At 63.1% G+C, this 20,134-nt stretch overlaps 1 protein-coding gene across 1 annotated transcript; it reads left to right on the forward strand.

The window, feature by feature from the left end:
* The first annotated feature begins 5,997 nt into the window (after nucleotides 1-5,997).
* On the forward strand, nucleotides 5,998-19,187 carry PHF24 (PHD finger protein 24). Its single transcript, XM_064438652.1, has 8 exons — nucleotides 5,998-6,404; nucleotides 11,383-11,755; nucleotides 12,706-12,891; nucleotides 13,361-13,439; nucleotides 13,529-13,731; nucleotides 16,599-16,765; nucleotides 16,992-17,093; nucleotides 17,210-19,187. The coding sequence occupies exons 2-8, from the start codon at nucleotides 11,387-11,389 to the stop codon at nucleotides 17,304-17,306; spliced, it is 1,203 nt and encodes a 400-aa protein (XP_064294722.1). The 5' UTR covers nucleotides 5,998-6,404; nucleotides 11,383-11,386; the 3' UTR covers nucleotides 17,307-19,187.
* Nucleotides 19,188-20,134: the final 947 nt, after the last annotated feature.

Below are 20,134 nucleotides of genomic sequence, written 5' to 3' on the forward strand. Positions count from 1 at the left end.
GGCAGAGGCATGTGGGCAAGCTCTGCCTCTTCCCTCCTCTCCCGTCCCGTCCTCTCCTGTCCTGTCTTCTCCTCTCCTCTCCTCTCCTCTCCTCTCCTCTCCTCTCCTCTCCTCTCCTCTCCTCTCCTCTCCTCTCCTCTCCTCTCCTCTCCTCTCCTCTCCTCTCCTCTCCTCTCCTCTCCTCTCCTCTCCTCTCCTCTCCTCTCCTCTCCTCTCCTCTCCTCTCCTCTCCTCTCCTCTCCTCTCCTCTCCTCTCCTCTCCTCTCCTCTCCTCTCCTCTCCTCTCCTCTCCTCTCCTCTCCTCTCCTCTCCCACAGCTTTATTGGCCATAAAGCAGCTCAGGAAGACAGCAATCATCCCCGTGACAGCCCCGGTTAGTGAAGTCGGCCTTCATTAGGCGTTTCCGTTCCACTTGAAAAGCTCCTCTGTGAGAACGCTTGACTGGCCTGCAGCAGAGATGGCACCCCTACGGGAGGATGTGGGGAGGGGTGATGCTGCAGCAGGGCAGACAGGCAGGCAGGGTGGGCAGCAGGGAGGGCTGGCATCCCTGCCCGTGCCTCCCTATGGGGATGCAGGTGCTTTGGGGCTGGCACTGGGATGTTGCAGTTGCAAATCCATAGCCAGCACCTGTCCATGGTCCAGCCCCAGCCTCGACACTTCTGCCCAGCCCTAGGGCTAATCCAGCTCTCCAGAGTCCTGCAGTGTCCTGGGGAACTCATCCCTGCATCAGGCTCTACTGTTTGGGTACACCCATGTCCCCGCTTAGGGCACGGGGTACCAGACCCTGGAGAGCTGTGGGGCCTGGCCTGAAGCCCTTGCAAGGGACTCTCAGGTGGAGGGGAGAGGACAGGCTCGAGGGGATGGCTGCTTACTGGGAGCTGGCTGCAGTGGCCCTGTGAAGAGCGTCGTTTAGCTAATGCCTGCAAGAGTGCTCCTAGATTAGAGAGCTCTAAAGTGCTTGACTATTATGTGTCCGGAGGGAGGATCAGGGCCAGCCTTGGCGAGCTGCCACCACCAGGGACTGGGTCAAAAGACCCACAGCTCTGCCCCCTGGCTTCTCCACAGGGACATGCCACCCGCAGGAAGGGCAGCCCACAGTAAGCCCAGGCAGCCACCTTCCTTCAGACCCCGGACCCTGGGGCATCCCTGCCTGTAGGAGGATGCATCGTCAGCTTCCTCCTGCCTGCTCTCATCTCCTTGCTTCCCTCACCCCAGCACATTTCCCCCGGCTACCCTTGAGGCATTTCAGCACCCATCCACACATTCAGATCAACGTCGTTTCTCTGCACCAGCTCCCCAGGTCCTGGCACTGGTCCCCACCAGCTTTTCCTCCTTATCACAGGGGTGAAGGCAGCTCACAGAGAGCAACATGGGTAAATGGCTGCATGAGGCAGCATGGTGCTGAGCACTTCACACTCTCCCTCAGGCTCCCCAGAGCCCAGTCTTGTACAGGGAAAACGGAACAGCCAAGCTGTGACTGCAGGACAGTAGCAGGGAGCAGACAGCAGCACACAGCCAAGGGCTCACCTGGAAATGGACATGCAAGAGGATGGATGGGTGGGATGCAGGCTGGATCTCCTCCTTCCAGCTGGAGAAGCTGGTGGGGTACGTTGTCCGCTCAGGGCTGCACATCCAGCAGATCTGGGGCTGCCACGGCTCAGCCCAGCAGACACAGGGACGCAGTGATGAGGCAGGGCTGTGTCAGACACTGGCGAGGATGAGGAGGAAGCAGCACTCAGCTCTGCACCAGGCCAGAGCCCTCAGTGGAGCTCAAACTGCCCTGGTCAGCACAATGTGCTCATGCCACAGAAGGGGAGGTTCAGTTGGGCTGGAGTGGAAGCTCAGCCCAAACCTGCAGCTGGATGAAGCGGAGGTGCCTCCTCCCCACACAGCCCAGTGCCTGGCCCTGCTCCGGCTGGGATTTTGGCTGCCACACACACCCAGACAGACCTCAGTTGCAAACTCCCAGGTCCTGCAAAGCTGCAGGGCTGAAGATATATTCTTTAGGCAAATTCTGCTCCAGAGTTTTGTATTTGGGATTTTTGGGTGCTGGGAAAGCTGCTGGGGAGGGGACAGAGCCAGCCCTTGCACCCCAATAGTGTGCACAAGGCTGCTCGGTGATTATGTCCTGCAAGAGCTCTGCACTCCAGCCCCAGGATGGGAGGGAAAAACTCAGAGCAAACAAACACAGAACCATGGCTGCAAGGCAGTCAGCCAGCATCCACAGTGTCTTAACCTACTTTGGGTTCATTACCACGCGGCTGCTGACAGGGGCCAAAGAAGGGGCTGTGTCCCTGCTGGGCCGCATCTGGCGGCTCCTGCTCAGGTCACCCTGGCCATCGAGGGCAGGGGGAGAGGCAGGACCTGCAGTCCCCATCTGTGTCCCTGTCCCTGTACCCGAGACCATGGCAGGGTGAATGTGGGGTGCAGGAGCCACAGAGCAGCTGCCACCCTGTAAGCAGTTTGCAGTGGCATCAGCACTGCAGCCCCCCCACACACACCCCTGGGGGGGGACTGTGGGTGGGGACAGGAGCGTGAGTGGGAAGGTGTCAGAGCAGCATAGGGCAAGGGGCTGCTCCAGGGAACTGCCCCGCCAAGGGAAGCAGGTTGAACCTTTTGTGTTGGGGGGCACAGCCCCCCTCCACCATCAGGCTCGGGCTGTGGGGAGCTGCAGGCTGTGGGGGCCGATGGCTGAGCTGTCGGGGTGTGGGAGCAGTGGAGGACAGATGTATCAATGGTTGGGGGTGTGACAGGCAGTGTCAATGAGCTGTCCGCGATGGTGGGAGCATGACAGACAGCTGTCAGCATCATGCATGGCACCTGTGGTGATGACCAGGGGCGTGAGGGACAGCCACTGATGAGCCCGTGTGAATCTCCAAGGGCAGTGACGGACAGCCATCGGTGGGCATGATGGACAGTTGTCGGTGGATTTGAAGGACAGCGATCAGCAGGTGGCCTTGGGACAGCCATCAGGAGGTGTCCTGCTTGGGTGCTGGTGGAGAGTGGGATTGTGTCTGCAGCTGGGATCAGGTCCATGGGTGGGATCCTGAGCCCCTTCCCCTGCGCAGAGCCCATGCAGCCTGAGGGCACTGGCTGGGGCAGCTAGAGGGAGCCAGGCATGGTCTCCCTCACTCACAGGCTGGCTCCTGCACTGCTTCTTCCCAGTGATTGGCAATGCTTTGCCATTCTCTGCCTGCAGTCTTACACAGCAGCCCATCAGGCAGCCGGTTTTTATCCCATTTCATGCTGATTTTGGCATCATCCCCCCCTCGTGAACCAGCTGCCATGAGGTGTGCCGATGCCTCTCCGAACCCTCCCCGCAGAGCATCAACACTATTATCTCCATCAGCCAAACTTGTAATCTCCTGAAAAAAAAAATCTTGCTATTTTGACAAGTTCTGTTTTCCATCACCCCCCACTGACTGGCAGGAACGCCAGCTCGCGCAGGCGCCCCACCACTGCTCCTTCTGCTTCTTGGCAGGAGGCAAAGGTTTGAGTCCCCCCCTGCCAAAGAGCAAACCCTTCGCCCTGCAGCCCCCCAGGGTGCTGGTGACTTCAGGGCTGTAGGCCGGACAGGAGCCAGGATGATCCGGGGTGGCACAGGGTGGCATTCCCAGGCAGCAGGCTCCAGAAGCAACCGCAGATGGTGAGCCCACACGCCGCGTCGCTGCAGCAGCCAGTGACCTACACGCGGGCGTCATGCGAGATTTTGGGGGGGGGTGGGGAGCTGACGAAAATGCACATTCCTGCTGCAGCTCAGCTCTCACCTCCACCCCTGACGCCCTCCTCCAGTAGCCCAGCACTGCCAGCTCCGCCAAGAGCTTTCCCAGCCTGTTGCCATCACGGCTGTTCCAATGGGTACCCAGCCATGCTGTGGCTTTTCAAAAAGGGGTGTCAGGGCATGGGACTGTGTCTTCCTTCTTCCCAGGGTGTTCAAGAGCATCCTGCATCCTGCACAAGGTGGAGGTTTCTGGATGCCCCTTGCAGGAATGGGTCTGGGCTGTAGTTCTCTTTTGGTAGGACACCACATCTGCCAGTTGGTGCCTGGTGCACCCAAGGGCTAGTGAGGAGCTGCCATCCCCCAGGCTCAGTCAGCCCCATCCATGGAGCCTTGCTGCAGCAGTACAGCCTGGCCACGCTACAGAAGGCACCACAGAGCACCAGGGCGGATGGCAGTAGGACCCCCACGCCCCTCAGCAGTGTGGGCAGGAGCAGAGCTGGGGCTCATCCTTGCCTTTGCTTTTCCAGGAACTGCTGCACTCAGCCACAGGCCAACAGGGCAGGGCTCTCCCCACAGAGGCACTTAAAGCTTTCACGGCCTGCTGGCACACTCCTCCTCCACTGCCTCCCCCTTTCCCCAGTCCTCTGGGGCCCGGGTTCATCCATGGAGATATTTTCCTCTGGCCCAATTTACAGTTGGCCTCCACTTTCTCCAACCTACATGCATCCCACCTTGCTTCTCGGTCCAAATAACTCAAAATGTGATTCACCCTAAAGGGAAGCATCCTTGGGGAAGGGTGCAGCACAGAGAGGTACCCCAGGCCAGGCCAGGGCGACCAGAGGCTCCCTGCAAGGCTCCCACAGCCAATGGAGCGAAGCAAGACAGGATATGACAGCTGCAAGCATAAAGCAGATAAATCCTGTCTGCACCCAGCTTTGCACATCTCCACCCAGCAAGGAAGGGAGCTGCAGACCAGCTTAGGTCCTGGCACCACAGCCAGATGCTACTCAGCCCCCGGCTCTGCCTGTGGGTGACATGAGCTGTGGATGGTCTCAGCTCACTCCTTGCTGAGACGTGAGAGAGTAGGAAGGATCTGTAATGGAGGTATTGGTATTGTGGCACCAGTGTCAGCACCCACAGATCTAGGGGAGGGCTGGTACGAGGTGCGAAGTGACTGGGCCACTAGCTCCAGGTCTGCTGGTAGTCACCCCAGCCTGGAGAGGGACAAGGGACCAGCCTGGGACCACTGTGTGGCACAGACTGTAGGAAAAGCAAACTTGTCCCAAATACAGTGCTGGGAGCCCCCATGAGGCTGCCCTGCCCCAGCTTCTTGCTCCTGGGGAGGCAGGGCACTGCAGGGTCTTTGGACACTGGGTCCAACACAGGCTGCACACATACACACAGATCCTCTCTTCCATGGGGTGGCAGGTCTGCATGGAGCCAGTCAGGCCCTGCCCCATGGAGGGCACAGGGGCTGGCATGGCTGGGGTGCCAGGCTGGGATGTGGTGTTCCCTCTGCAGCAGCATCCTGGGGGCAGAAACAGCACAGGGTGGGCAGGGCACAGCATCCCTCTCCTCTAGCCAGGAGAGGAACCGCTGAATCCTGCCTGGCCGAGGGGCAGGGCAGCCCTGCAGCCATCCCCACTGCCCAGGCCCCTCTGCTTTGACCTTCAGAGATAATGGCAGGCCTGGCTGGAGCCCCATCCCAGAAGGGAGTCAGGGGGCTGAGTCACCATCTCTACCAGACTGGTGTGGGGCAGCTGGTGCTGCACGTGGAGCAGATATCCCACCTTCAGAAATGTTATAGGGCTGTGCCCTCCTCTCCAGCCCAGCATTCTCCCCCTGTCCCATCAACTCCCTCGTGCCCTCAGTGAGCCCCCAGCCCTGCTGCAGCCCTGCAGTTCACACCCAGGTGGCATCCAGTCCTGGGGACCAGGAGAATTGAAACGCCTCGTGCTGCATTGCACCAGGCACACAGGGCTGCATGTAGCCAGGAGTCACCATGCTCCCGCTGCCCCATGGCATGGGGAGGGCAGCCTGCCTGCAACACTGACTGGCAGGCAATAGGTTAAAGAGGTTGCAGGTAGCCTGTGGCGGGGCTCCAGGCCTGGGGAAGACCCTGGCCGGTGGGCAGGGGAGACCATTGCTCCTCCACAGATGCAGCCCCATCTCTGTAGTCCTTGAGGTTGTCTCAAAGAAAGGCGGTTCATCCCCAGGGGCCAGAGGAGACACAGGGAAAGCTTTTACTGGTATCTCCCAGCCAACGTCAGCCCGGATAAAAAAATGCTTCATGTCTCAGAGAGCTGTTTAACACAGCTCAGGCAGCAATTGGTACAGGGACAGCAAACCAGGCTGCATCTGCTCAGCCCCAGTCACAAGCGCCCTGCTTCCTCCGTGTATGTGTGTGTGTGTGTGTGTGTGTGTGTGAGTGAGTGTGCGCTAGACACAGGCATCCGCTACCAGCATCTCGCTGTCTCCTGCATCCTCCGGCAGCAAGCACAGGGCTCTGGCTTTCTGGGTACCAGCCTCGCTGCTCCATCCCCCGGCGGGGATTTGCACGCAGGGTGCGGGATGCAGTGAGTACCCGTGGGTAGGAAGGGGGTTCGTGGCCAGAGGCACTGGCAATGGGCATCGTGTGGACAGCTTTCTAGGGCTCGCGCTCCCCAGACGGACCCTGACCCTGGTAAGTGGCTTTTTTTTGGCAGTGGTGGCGCTTTGCCCAGTGCACGGCGTGGGCTGGCCACAGGTTGTGACACCCATGGGTGGGTCCCCTTGCTGCCCCCGGGGTCCTGGGGAGGGTGACCGGGACTCCTGGGATGGGGTGCATGGGAGCAGGGATGCAGATGGGGTGGGAGGGTCCTGTCCAGGTGTCGGGGTCCTGATGTGGGTGCTGGGGAGAGGGGCTGGGGAGGGAGATCAGGAGGAGAAGTGGGGAGTTGGGTGGGAGCCGTGTGTGCTGCAGGGGAAGGGACTCTGCTGTCACGGCATTTTGATCCCCCTCTGGGAGATGGAAACGTGCGACACACCTATAAAATCTGCTATGGTGCAGCAGGACGGGCAGTCTGATCTGGCAGGGAGCACAGCCACCAGCTTGGTGTCCCAGAGAGGGACACAGCACAGCTGAGGCTCTGGCCACCCCCCCACCCCAGACCTCCCTGCCAGGCCCCTGCAGCCATGCAGAGGAGGGAGGGTACCATCAGCCACAGACCCCCCCTGCCCTGTGGCAACCAGGTCACCTTGCAGCAGCAGCCCCAGCAGTGCCACAGTCCCAGCACATGCCATCTGCCAGGGAGAGGGTCAAGAAGATGCTGCTGGGCCCCTCTGAGCACCCCCAGCCATCTCAGGGAGGTGGGATGTGAAGTCCCCCAAGCACAGCCTGCTGCCTGCACTCCTCCGCCCCTCCCTCGCCCAGGCAGGCAGTGGCTGGCAGGGTGTGCAGGACTGTGCCGGAGCCACAGCAGCTCCTCCCAGCCCTGCTTATGCCCTTCAGACCTAGCCCTGGGACCAGGCTGCCATGGGCCCTGGGGTCCTCAGGGTGTCCTCCCCATCAATAACCCACCCCTCTGCCCCCAGGTCCCTAATGCTGCTCCCAGGAAGGTGCAGCACTGCAGGGTAAAAACACTGGGAGCCTGGTGAGGGCAGGGAGGAAGCCTGGTCCACGGGGAGTCCATGGGGACCAGGCACATCCATCCCCACACATGGGGATCCTGGGAGGGGGTCCTGCTTCTGGTGCACCCCTGCTGCATCCTCTTGAGGGTGGGTGCAGGGGGTGCCACGGATCCTGCTCATGGCGTGCACCAGCCCAAGCACCTGCTGACCCTTGGTTTGCTCATGGGGCTTTGCACCGAGGACACACCATGGGGCAGGCAAGCATGGCTGAGTGGGGGACAGGCAGGGAGGCAATGGCCAGCCCTATGGGCCCTATGACTCCACACTGCCAGCTCCCTGTGTCACCACTGCACAGCACAACAGCCTGTCCTGCACCCACAGCCCCCGAAACACATCCATCCCACGCTCTCAGCTTCCCAGCCACCACTCCACACCCACAGCTGCTACAACATCCCTGCACCCAAAGCCACCACCCACACCATGCCCAGAGCTGCTGCAACTCCCCAGCCCGCATACCCCCCACCAGGCTGTAACACCCACCCCATGCTGCCAGCCACACCACAGCACATCTACCCTGTAACGCATCCACCCCGTAACGCATCCAGCCCGTGCTGCTCCCCACCGCACCCATCCTGCACTCCCAGCCACCACAACATCCTCACCGCGCTGTGATACACCCACCCACCCACACACGTCACCTGCTGCCCTGCACCCACGACCGCCCTCACAGACAAACCTGTCACCCTGTAACACCAACAAGAGCCACGGGAGCTCCCTGCTCTCGCTGCCACAGGGGAGAGGAGATTTTTGGAGCCATGCAGGGACGGGTAGTTCTGCTTCAGGATGGTCTGCTCTGCTTCCTCCTCCATGCTGGCCACCAGCTCCATCATGCCAGTGCCCCCATCCTGCCCCCCAAGACAGGCTGATCCCCATGGCAGCTGCACCAGCCTTGCTCCATGCCTCAGTTTCCCCATGCAGAGAGCTGCGTGGGGCTGAGAAAGAGGAGTCCATGCGTGCTAGGGGGGTGAAGTGCTTTCTGGCTCAGTGTTTTGCTGCAGGGATGAAGTAGCAAGGAGCAAATCCCCACCAGAACAGCACAGGGAACAGGTGCTGCTCAGGAGACAGGGCAGGGGTGCAGGGGGCCAGTGCCAGTTCCAGAAAAGGAAGGGGGTGGGAAGGTGCCCAGCACCTGCTGTAACAGCACCCGGTGCCGGCAGGGCTTGGCAGAGCTGGGCGTTCACAGGCAGCTCTGGTCCGTACCCAGATTTAGCTCCTTCATGGGGGCGACCTAAAAATAGCCCCCAGATTGGCATCCAGCAGGAAGGTTGACACCCTGGCACCTCAGGCCAAGGTGAGCTGGGTGGTGGCACCAGGTCTCGACTGATGGGCGCCTTGGAGCGTGGCCACAAATAGCAGCAGAGGCACCTTCCCCCTGGGAACATCTGGGGCTACTCAGGTAGCAGGTGCTATGGGGCAAGGGTGCCGCTGGTACCCCCTCCCCATGTCCAGGGGTCCCTGGGAGAAGGGGGACCCCCCACACCTGGCAGAACCCTAAGTCAGGCCAGGCTCACTGTGGGGGTGATGACCCAGCCTGCACAGCCGATGAGTCATGCAGGGCATGGGGAAAAAGGGGTCCTGGAGAGTACAGAGCAGGTTTGGGGTATCTAGGGAGCTTCGGGACCTGTGGAAACGCAGCAGGGGCTGGAGAGAGAGCTTGGAGTGAGGCCGTTCAGCCCCTGGATGTGCAGGCAGTATCCAGTCATGCAGCACTAGCAGCAGGGAAGCCAGCAGAGCTGAGAACAGACACAAGCTGAGACAGGAGTGACAGCCCCCATATTCCAGGCACACAGAAGCCGGTGGCATCGAATGTGGCAGGAGACACTCGGGATGGCCATGGGAGAGGACAGGAAACAGGGAGATGGGTTGGGATCTTCCAGCAGCAGTGAGAGGCAGGGGGGCGACCACAGTGTGAACACACAGGGGAACCTCTTTTTGGGGGGATCCATACACCAGCCTCCCCGTTGCTGCCCAGACTGCCCTGCCGTGGGACAGGGTGGCTGGGGATGGGCCACCCAGAGCCCCACAGTACTGCAGAGAGATGCTGCCAGCACACTGGAGATCAGGATCACCACTGTGGCTACTAGAGGACTGGTGTGCTGACAGCTGGGATCCACGCCCCTCTTTTGGCTCACCTCCATAAGCCCAGCCCCTCTGTGCTCTCTCCTCCCCGTTTCTACCAAAGCCTTTGGCAGGATGAAGCCAGGATCTGGCCCACGCTCGGTGATGCAGGGACCTGCAACGGGGGGGATGTACCTGCGGTGCCCCCAGCTCGCTGGCTTGCAAATCCGCAATGCTGCCCAGCAGCAGAGCTGATCCTGCACATGGCTGATGGGATCCTAAACCTCCCGGGCAGGGGGTGACAGCATGGCACGGAGGCAGAAACACCCAGGTGTCTTCCCGCTGCAGGCATAGACACAGCGATGCTGTTGCTGCAGCTTGGACATGTGCCTCCAGCTCTTCCCTGCTCCCACATTTGCAAAACCCCAGGAGCTGCAGCACGCCAGGCACCAGCCCCAAGCCAGGCAAGGGGGCCAATGGGTCCAAATACCCCCATCCACACATGCCTGCTGCCAAGACCCCCATGCGTGGGATGAGGCCCACCTGTGTTGCACACCTGGGCTCCGTGCGTGGGAATCTGCATGCAGATGGTCCCATGGGGGGGGGGGGGGAGGTTGGGAAATCACATGCGAGTGCGCGCAGCAGTGTTTGGGTTTGCATGCCTGCGCGTGCGCGTGCACGGAGCCCACGCAGCTCGGGGTCGTGAGGTGAGAGCGTGGGTCCGGGCGTCTGCGGGTGTAGGGATGAGCGAAGGGCAGCGAGCTGCTGCCTGCCAGCACGCTCTGCTCGGCGCCGCTGATGTGGGGCAGCTGTAATTACCCTGCCCAGGCTCCCTGCCACAGCAGTGCCCGCAGCGCTGTGTCCTCCTGCAGCCGCAAGATCCCGGCATGTGCGCGTGTGCTGCTAATTATCCCACTACCTGAGGACCTCTCTGCTGAGGCTGGCAGGGCGGGAGATGGCTGCTCCGATGTCCCCCAGCTTGCACAGGCAGTGAGTGCTGCCTGCTGGTCTTGGCTGCAGCATCGTCCATAATGCAGCCCCAGCAGGGCACAGGGGCAGTGCCAGGAACCACGGAGGGTGATGCTGTGCCCCACACCGCTGGAGACAAAACCCTGCTTCTCCCTAACTTCAGCCGACCCCCATGGAGACAGACCCTGATATGCTATTACTTTCCATTTTACCCTAAGATGGTCTTCCCTCACTCCTGCACCTAAATCCCCTTCTTGGGACCAATGAGCCTCAGACCCATGCACTGCTCCCTTTCCCTCCAGCACCCTCACATCTCTCCCTTGGCTGGCCCAGCCTCTCCACATGGCTCCTTGCAGGATGCAGGATGCTCAGCCATCAGGGCAGCAGCACACACACATACACACAAGCACATGAGCCCAAGAGAGACTGTGGGGTGGACTGAAATTTAGGGAAGGTAGGAGACCCAGCACCAGCTCTGCTATGACCCAGCCCTGGGAAGAGCTGCCCGGAGGAGACCTCTCACCCTTGGCTGACCAAAGAGGCTTTTTTCCAAGGCAGAAAGGAGATGCATGCAAGGGGCAGGGTTGCAGCTAGTCCCAATCCCTCTGGGATTTATTGATATGGTGCAGAAATGGCCTGGATGTGTTCCTTATTAAGATGGAGCCCATAGAGAAAGGATAGGGGTGGCAGGGTGTCCCCAAAACAGGTCCCTGCTTGCTGTCCTACTCCCCCACCAACACTCCGACCCTCCATGGCCAGATGTCCACATGGCTTTGGGTCCATCTCCCCGTGGCCACCATGGATAAGCCCAGCACCAGCTTGCCAAGGAGCGCCCACTTCTCCCTGTCCTGAGCTGGGGGAAAGCCACCGGGACACCTTTTTGGGGCCAGGGCCATGGTGCAAGAGTGGGGAGCAGCATTGCACCCTGAGGCCTTAGCACTGATGACCTTCCTTCCCCCTTGCAGAGCCATGGGGGTGTTGATGTCCAGGAGGCAGACGGTGGAGAAGGTGCAGAAGGTCAGCTTGGCCGTGTCAGCCTTTAAGGACGGGCTGCGGGAGCAGCCGTCGACACGGCGGCGGGCAGAGGTGGGGGGCACACGCCGGGGGACGATGGAGCAGGAGGTGCAGGAGGGAGAAGAGGAAGCATCGTCAGGACCTTCCCAGCCAGAGGAGAGCAGCGCCAGCAAGGCGGCCTGGGAACGGCTGCGGGATGGCCGGGGCGTGGAGCCGGAGGAGTTTGACCGAGCCAACAGGTTCACGCCACCTGCCTTCATCCGGCCCAAGCGGGAGCTGCACGATGACGAGCCCCCCAACATCAGCCTGGAGCAGCGGGAGCAGGCGAGCAGATGGAGCGTGGGGATGGGGAGGGAGGGATGGGGACAGAGCTGGAGATGAGCAGGGGATTGCTCAGGGATGGGCAAGCATTCCTGGTGCCTGCTGGGCAGTGACAGCCTCCCTGGGCACAAGCGCCATGAAGGTTGCTCGGTGGGGCAGGGGGCCAGGGACTGGGCTAGGCAGCTGGAAGTGCCACGCAGGGAGGGTGTGACTGGTCCCTGGAGGGACCCTGGGCTGTGTTGGAGAGGAGAGGTCACTGCTGGGTACAGACAACTCCAACTCTGGGGAAGGGAGAAGGACAATTTGATCTATGTGTTTGTCAGCCTACAGCCAGCCAGCCTACAGCTCAACCCTTCCATCCATGCTTGTGACCCTTACAGCCCAGCCCATCTACAGTGCAACAGTTTATCCACCCATGCCTGCAATCCTACAGCCCACCTACCCACACCCATGACCCTACTCATCCATCCACCCACCCCCACAAGCCAACACCCCAGCTTACCTACGGCCTTACAGTTATCTGTCCACACCTACAACCAGCCAACCCACACATCAGCACTTCTACCCATCCACACTACAACCCTAAAGACCGGCCAACTACAACCCCACAGCCCGGTTATCCGCACCTACAAAGCTGCACCCAGAGAACCAACAACACCACAGACCCACCAGCCCTACAGCTGGACCCATCCACCCTCCATTCCTCCCCATAAACCCATCCACCCTCCATTCCTCCCCATAAACCCATCCACCCTCCTCCAACCCCACCAGCCACATCCCCTACAACCCCACCGCCCACCTATTCCCTACTCCAGACCCACACAATCCCACCCTCCCATCCCCTCTGCCCCGCAACGTCCTTCCCACAACCAAAGCACCACCCTGACCCTGACGTGAAGAAGCCAGCCCCTTGCCCACGCTGCCCCTCTGAGCAGCTGGCCATCTCTCCCCAGGTCCTCAATGACGAGATGTGCGAGATCTGTGAGGTGTGGACGGCTGAGAGCCTGTTCCCCTGCCGCGTCTGCAGCCGGGTGTACCATGACGGCTGCCTGCGCCGCATGGGCTACCTGCAGAATGACAGCACTGTGGAGGTGACAGAGACAGCGCATACCGAGACGGGATGGAGCTGCTACTACTGCGTGAGTGCCTGGCATCGGGGACACTGGGCTTCTGCTGGGGGGTGGATGCTCCCTGGGGAGCTGTGCCCCACAGGGACATGAGCAGGGTCCCATGTTGCAGCCTGGCCCAGGGCGATGGGGGACCTGCTGCTCCCCAGCTCCTTCCACCTGCCTTGGCCTGGTGGGGAGCCACCAGCAGGGAGGGGACAGTGGTCCTTTGCTGCCTCCCCACCCTGGCAGCCAGACCTTGGTGAGGAGACATGGTACCAGGGGAGGTGCGCACGAGGAGGTGTGGCAGGGCTGGAACAGCACCCAAAGCCCAGGAGCATGAAGCCACCCTGCTGTGGCACCCCTGGCTGACACACGGCACTGTCCCTCTCTGCATGCCCACACCCACACTCCTTCAGGGGATCCTGGCGCTGCAGCACAGCTGGCTGCTCACATTGCCCTGTGCCTTTCCCCCATGGCTCCTCCCTGCCCCCCACCACAGGACAACCTCAATCTCCTGCTGACGGAGGAAGAGATGTACAGCCTGATGGAGACCCTGCGGCAGTGCAAGATCATTCCAGGTACAGACCCTCCCCACGGCGGGTCCTGGGTGGCTGGGGAGGCAAGTCACCCCTCCCTGGGCACCACGCAGACAATCTGTCCCCTATAGAGACCTGCCTGACCCTGGACGACTTCCTGCACTACAAGCACCTGGTGCACAAGCAGCAGTTTGAGCAGCCCATGGCTGAGGCGCAGGAGGAGCAGGCGGCCCTGCAGTTCTCGGCCCTTGACCCTAACAAGAAGGGGCACATCGAGTGGCACGACTTCCTCTCCCATGAGTCCATCCAGCTGCTGCAGAAACTACGGCCGCAGGTATGATTGTGGCACCCACGGCCAGCTCCCACAGCCAGCACCAGCTCCCACGGCCAGCTCCCACGGCCACAGCACCCACGGCCATGGCACCCACAGCCACAGCACCCACGGCCAGCTCCCACGGCCAGCACCCACGGCCAGCACCCACGGCCACAGCACCCAGCGCCAGCTCCCACAGCCAGCTCCCACAGCCAGCACCCACAGCCACAGCACCCACAGCACCCACAGCCACAGCCACAGCACCCACGGCCAGCACCCACGGCCACGGCTCCCACGGCCACAGCACCCAGCGCCAGCTCCCACAGCCAGCTCCCACAGCCAGCACCCACAGCCAGCTCCCACAGCCAGCTCCCACAGCCAGCACCCACAGCCACAGCACCCACAGGCAGCACCCACAGCACCCACAGCCACAGCCACAGCACCCACGGCCAGCACCCACGGCCACGGCTCCCACGGCCACGGCACCCAGCGCCAGCTCCCACAGCCAGCACACACGGCCACAGCTACCACAGCCAGCTCCCACAGCCAGCACCCACGGCCACAGCACCCACGGCCACAGCACCGAGCACCAGCTCCCACAGCTGGCACCCACGGCCACGGCACCCACGGCCACGGCACCCACGGCCACGGCACCCAGCGCCAGCTCCCACGGCCACGACACCCACAGCCAGCTCCCACGGCCACAGCACCCAGCAAGAGCTCTCACAGCCAGCACCCACGGCCAATGAACCCACAGTCAGATCCCACAGCCAGCACCCACGGCCACAGCACCCAGCACCAGCTCCCACAGCCAGCACCCACGGCCAGCTCCCACGGCCACGACACCCATAGCCAGCTGCCACAGCCACAGCACCCAGCAACAGCTCTCACAGCCAGCACCCACAGCCAGCACCCACGGCCACAGCACCCAGCGCCAGCTCCCACAGCCAGCACCCACGGCCACAGCACCCAGCACCAGCTCCCACAGCCAGCACCCATGGCCATGGCACCCACAGCCAGCTCCCACAGCCAGCTCCCACGGCCACGACACCCACAGCCAGCACCCACGGCCAGCACCCACGGCCACAGCACCCACGGCCACAGCACCCACGGCCACGGCACCCACGGCCACGGCACCCAGCACCAGCTCCCACAGCCACAGCACCCAGCAACAGCTCTCACAGCCAGCACCCACAGCCAGCACCCACGGCCACAGCACCCAGCACCAGCTCCCACAGCCACAGCACCCAGCAACAGCTCTCACAGCCAGCACCCACGGCCAATGAACCCACAGTCAGATCCCACAGCCAGCACCCATGGCCACAGCACCCAGCGCCAGCTCCCACAGCCACAGCACCTACAGCCAGCACCCACGGCCACAGAACCCACAGTCAGCTCCCACAGCCAGCACTCACAGCCATGGCACCCAGCGCCAGCTCCCACAGCCAGCACCCACAGCCAGCACCCACGGCCACGGCACCCACAGCCAGCTCCCACGGCCACAGCACCCACAGCACCCAGCACCAGCTTCCACAGCCAGCACCCACAGCCACAGCACCCAGCGCCAGCTCCCACAGCCAGCACCCACAGCCACAGCACCCACGGCCAGCTCCCACGGCCACGGCACCCACGGCCACAGCACCCACGGCCAGCTCCCACAGCCAGCTCTCCACAGCCACAGCACCCAGCACCAGCTCCCACAGCCAGCACCCACGGCCAGCTCCCACGGCCATGGCACCCACGGCCACAGCACCCACGGCCAGCTCCCACAGCCACAGCAGCCAGCGCCAGCTCCCACGGCCAGCACCCACGGCCACAGCACCCACGGCCAGCACCCACGGCCAGCTCCCACGGCCAGCTCCCACGGCCAGCACCCACGGCCAGCACCCACGGCCAGCACCCACGGCCACAGCACCCACGGCCACAGCACCCACGGCCACAGCACCCAGCGCCAGCTCCCACGGCCACAGAACCCACAGTCAGCTCCCACAGCCAGCACTCACAGCCACAGCACCCAGCGCCAGCACCCACAGCCAGCACCCACAGCCACAGCACCCACAGCCAGCACCCACGGCCACAGCACCCAGCGCCACCTCCCACAGCCAGCACCCACGGCCAGCTCCCATGGCCACAGCACCCACGGCCACAGCACCCACGGCCAGCTCCCCACAGCCAGCACCCACGGCCACAGCACCCAGCGCCAGCTCCCACGGCCAGCTCCCACGGCCAGCACCCACGGCCAGCACCCATGGCCACAGAACCCACAGTCAGCTCCCACAGCCAGCACCCACAGCCATGGCACCCAGTGCCAGCTCCCACAGCCAGCACCCACGGCCACGGCACCCACGGCCACGGCACCCAGCGCCAGCTCCCAAGGCCAGCACCCAGAGCCATGGCACCCAGCGCCAGCTCCCACAGCCAGCACCCACGGCCACAGCACCCAGCGCCAGCTCCCACAGCCAGCACCCACAGCCAGCTCCCACGGCCACGGCACCCACGGCCACAGCTCCCACAGCCAGCACCCATGGCCACAGCACCCACGGCCACGGCACCCATGGCCACGGCACCCAGCACCAGCTCCCACAGCCAGCACCTACGTCAACAGCACCCACGGCCACAGTACCCAGCGCCAGCTCCCACAGCCAGCTCCCACAGCCAACACCCACGGCCACAGCACCCAGCACCAGCTCCCACAGCCAGCACCCATGGCCACGGCACCCACAGCCAGCTCCCATGACCAGCACCCACAGCTGCAGCACCCAGGGATGGCTTCTACAACTGGCACCCGTGGCTGTGCCACCCAGGGTGGGAGATCCCCACAGCACTGGGGGTGGGAGCAGGGGTTTCCTGTGGGGCGAACACTCCCCCTTCCCCTTTCTGCCCCCCAGAATGCCCTGCTGCGGCTGCTGACGGCCAAGGAGCGGGAACGAGCACGGGCAGCCTTCCTGGCCCTGGACCAGGACGGCAACGGCTTCATCGGGGATGGCGAGTGCCGCCGGGCCCGGCACACCTGGTTCCGCAAGCACCAGAAGGAGACGCCCTCCTGCAACGTCAGGTATGGCGGCACCCACCCTGGGGTGGGGGCGACACCCCTACCAGCGCTCCCGCCACAGCCCCGGCACCCACCGACAGGGCTTGGCGTGCAAATGGGTGCCCCCCGCTTCCTGCCACCTCCCCCTCCATGGCCCTGCAGCCCTGCCCGGTGCACCCTCTTCCCCCTGCGCCATCACCATTTGGGGGTGCACAGAGGGGGATGAAGAGCACCCTCCTCCTCCCCACAGCATCAGCCACGTGGGGCCCATGTCAGAGAGCAGCCCCGCCAGCAGCAGCAGCGGCAAGAGCCAGGAGAAGACCCCGCTGGTCACGGAGCAGGAGGAAGCCAGGTGAGCCGGGTGGTTTGGGGAAGGGGGAGGGGTGGGGGCGCGACACCCCCATTTTGGAGGAGACGCCGGGGGAGCAGCGGCGTCGGGGCGGCCGGTGAGCCCGCGTCTGCCCGCAGGCTCGTCGACTGGCCCGGCTTCCTGCGGGAGAACGTCGCCTACATCCTGGCCGCCCGCCCCAACAGCGCCGCCCTCCACCTGCAGCCCCCGCCCTAGCCCCCAACAACGCCATCTTGGGCAGCGAGGCTTCTCCCACCACCGAGACCCGCCCCGCCCTCCCCTGTGGGCGGAGCCGGACGCCGATTGGCTGGCCGGGAAGCGGTCACGCTGCCTCCTCCCCCTACCCCCACTCCGGATTGGCTGTGAAGAGGACGGGTGCCACGGTCTGATTGGCTGAGGGAACGTGTGTGGCTCTGGGGTCAGTGATTGGTGGGAGGGAAGTAGGGAGGGGCAGGGAGTGACCCTACTGCCCTCCCACGCCCCACAGACCCCAAGCCAGTGAGGGGTCCAGTGCCCGGCGGCGCCGTGGGGCGCACGGGTGCCCCTCGCAGGTCTCACTGCGAAGAGGGGTCCACTGTCCGGGGACGCTGTGGGGTGCACGGGTGTCCCCCACAAACCCCATTGCAAGGAGGGGTCCAGTGCCCAGGGACACCATGGGGTGCACAGGTATCCCCCACAGACCCCACTGCAGAGAGGGCTACAGTGCCCAGGGATGCCATGGGGCCCATGGGTGTCCCCCACAGACCCCACTGCAGACCCCTCTATCCAGTGCCCAGGGACACCTTGGGGCACAGGGCAGGGAACCTGTTGCCCCCATGACCCCCAGTCCCACAGCACCCCCTCACCCACCAGCACCTGGAGCCACCAGGGACCTGTCCCCAGGGACCTGCAGCCAGAGCAGGGTCTGCCCCTTAGCAGAAGTGGGGCTCGCCCTGGTCCTGGAGCCAGGTGTGGGTAGTTACAGGGTGAAAGCAGAGCCCAGAGCAGTCGTGCATCCTAAGCCTCCCACAGCGCCATGGGGCAGCATGGCTGAGCCTCTGCATGCTGCCAGCCACAGCACCTGGGGATCTACGGCAAGCACCGGCTCAGCTCATCACCATGGTGAATCCGCGGGGGGAGAATGTGACTGACCCCCACTTGGCCTCTTCCACATCCCTGCCCAGCTCCAACAGGGGAGCCATGTAGGTCCATCATTGCACCCACAGCTTGTGGCCGTGTCTGGGCTCAACCCTGCCCTGCTGTGGACCGACCATTTAATGCCAACAGTGACAGTGTGGGAAGGAGCACCCAGAACAGAAACCACCGGGGGGCAAGAGGGCAAGCTTGTATGTACAGGAGTGATCTCCTGCATCCCTCATCCCCTCCTGTACCGCTAGTCCCACGGGATGCTGTCCCCCTGCTTAGCATTCCCTTCCCGCACCAGCCCCACTCACTCCCACTCCCTTTCCAGCACGGTGAGCAGGCATCCCCACCTCACTGAGGGCATTAGTGCTCACAGCGAGGAGGAGGAGGCAGACCCCAGAGCAACCCAGGCTGTCAGCTGCAGTGATGAGGCACTCACTGGGCAGGGCTGATGGCCAGTGGCCCTAAGGTGGGTGCATGCGCTCAGCCCACAGGTACAGGAGCAGGGACCGAACCCCACACATCCCAGATGGGGGGATGCCCAGGTCCCACGGCAGCCCCAGCAGCTGCCCCCTGCCCCTCTGACCCCATCCTCGTGGTGCTCTCAGCCTCTGCCTGCCTGGCGTGCCCTGGCTTAGCCAGAGTGCCCCATGGCGTGCCCAGACCTGAGATGCATCTGTGGCAGCCCCATCACTCCCTCACCTCCACACCCCCAGTGTGATGGGGGCACCACCCCGCTCAGCCCCCCTGCCCCACCCAGGGACCCTCTCCAGGGACTCTCCCCGCTGCAAGACCGGGAGATGTGCCAGTGCTGCGACACCTTCCTCTACCGCCCAGGTGTGCCAGGCCAACGGGGATATTTCAGGTGCCAGGTCCTAGACAGGGCCGGAGCCATGGCCATGGCAAGGAGGCGGACAGGGGTGTGTGGGTCGTGATGCCCGCTTTGTACTGAGAAGTGTCCATTAAACAGCTGTGTCCAACTAGCCTCCAGCCGGTGTACTTACAGGGCTTCTGGCTTCTGCTGAGGGGTTTCTGGGGACCACACAGCTGCCGGTTGTCTTTAACACCCTGCCCCAGCCTTGGGTCCCTGTCCCATCAGGCAGGCTTGGCCTCGCATCCCTAGAGTGTCCTGCAGCAGCAATGGGGGAAGCGAGGGGGTGCACCAAGGACCATGCAAACTTGGCATGCCCCACATCTTGCCAGGAAAGCAGACAGTGGGGAGACTGCCCAGCTGGCCCCATAACTACCCTGGCCCCTGCAGCAGGAGGGACACCCATCCACTGGAATGAGGGTACTCCTTGGGTGCGGAGGCATTGGAGGCTGCAAACAGAGCACTGGGCACAGGGGATGGCTGGACGCTGGGAACAGGCTGTTTGCAGCAGTGCTGGGAAACCCAAAATAATGCCACAGAGTCACCAAGGGTTCCTGGGAAGAGGTGACTGGAGAGTGGTCCCCATGGCTGGGGGCCTTGCCAGTAGCCACATCCATGAAGATCCCAGGGAAAGCTGTGGCTTTTGCTGGTGGCACGTGGTCTGTGGCAACCAGGCTACTAGCAAAGGGGGCTCACCTGCCTGGGGGGTCCTTTCTTGAACAGCGCCTGTGCTGCAGCAGTGAGGGGAAGGGGGCTTGACAAGTGGATCTGGGGGGAAATTAGGAGGGAGAAGCTGCCCTGGCAGCATCCGTAGGGTCTATAGGGGTTCACAGCTTGTTGCCAAAAGCTGGACTTGGATATTGCAGCTCATTTCCATAGCTGCCATTGGGTCCAGACCACAGTGGTGGTGTCCAGCTGACCCCCCCCCGAGAAAATCCAGCAAGTGTTTCAGGCCCTGGAAACTGTAAAAGCTCGGAGGAGAGGCACCCATCACCTCAAGGAAGAGGATGGACACCTAGAGGAAGGAGTAGCTGGCCAGTGGTTTGCATGC

The sequence above is a fragment of the Phalacrocorax carbo genome, chromosome Z (assembly GCF_963921805.1).
Source record: "Phalacrocorax carbo chromosome Z, bPhaCar2.1, whole genome shotgun sequence".
NCBI lineage: Eukaryota > Metazoa > Chordata > Aves > Suliformes > Phalacrocoracidae > Phalacrocorax > Phalacrocorax carbo.

Coding starts and splice junctions, on each gene's coding strand:
- PHF24 (XM_064438652.1), top strand. CDS start 11,387: ATGGGGGTGTTGATGTCCAGGAGGCAGACGGTGGAGAAGGTGCAGAAG. Junction 13,440..13,528: donor GCAGTGCAAGATCATTCCAG/GTACAGACCCTC, acceptor TGTCCCCTATAG/AGACCTGCCTGACCCTGGAC. Junction 16,766..16,991: donor ACGCCCTCCTGCAACGTCAG/GTATGGCGGCAC, acceptor TCCTCCCCACAG/CATCAGCCACGTGGGGCCCA.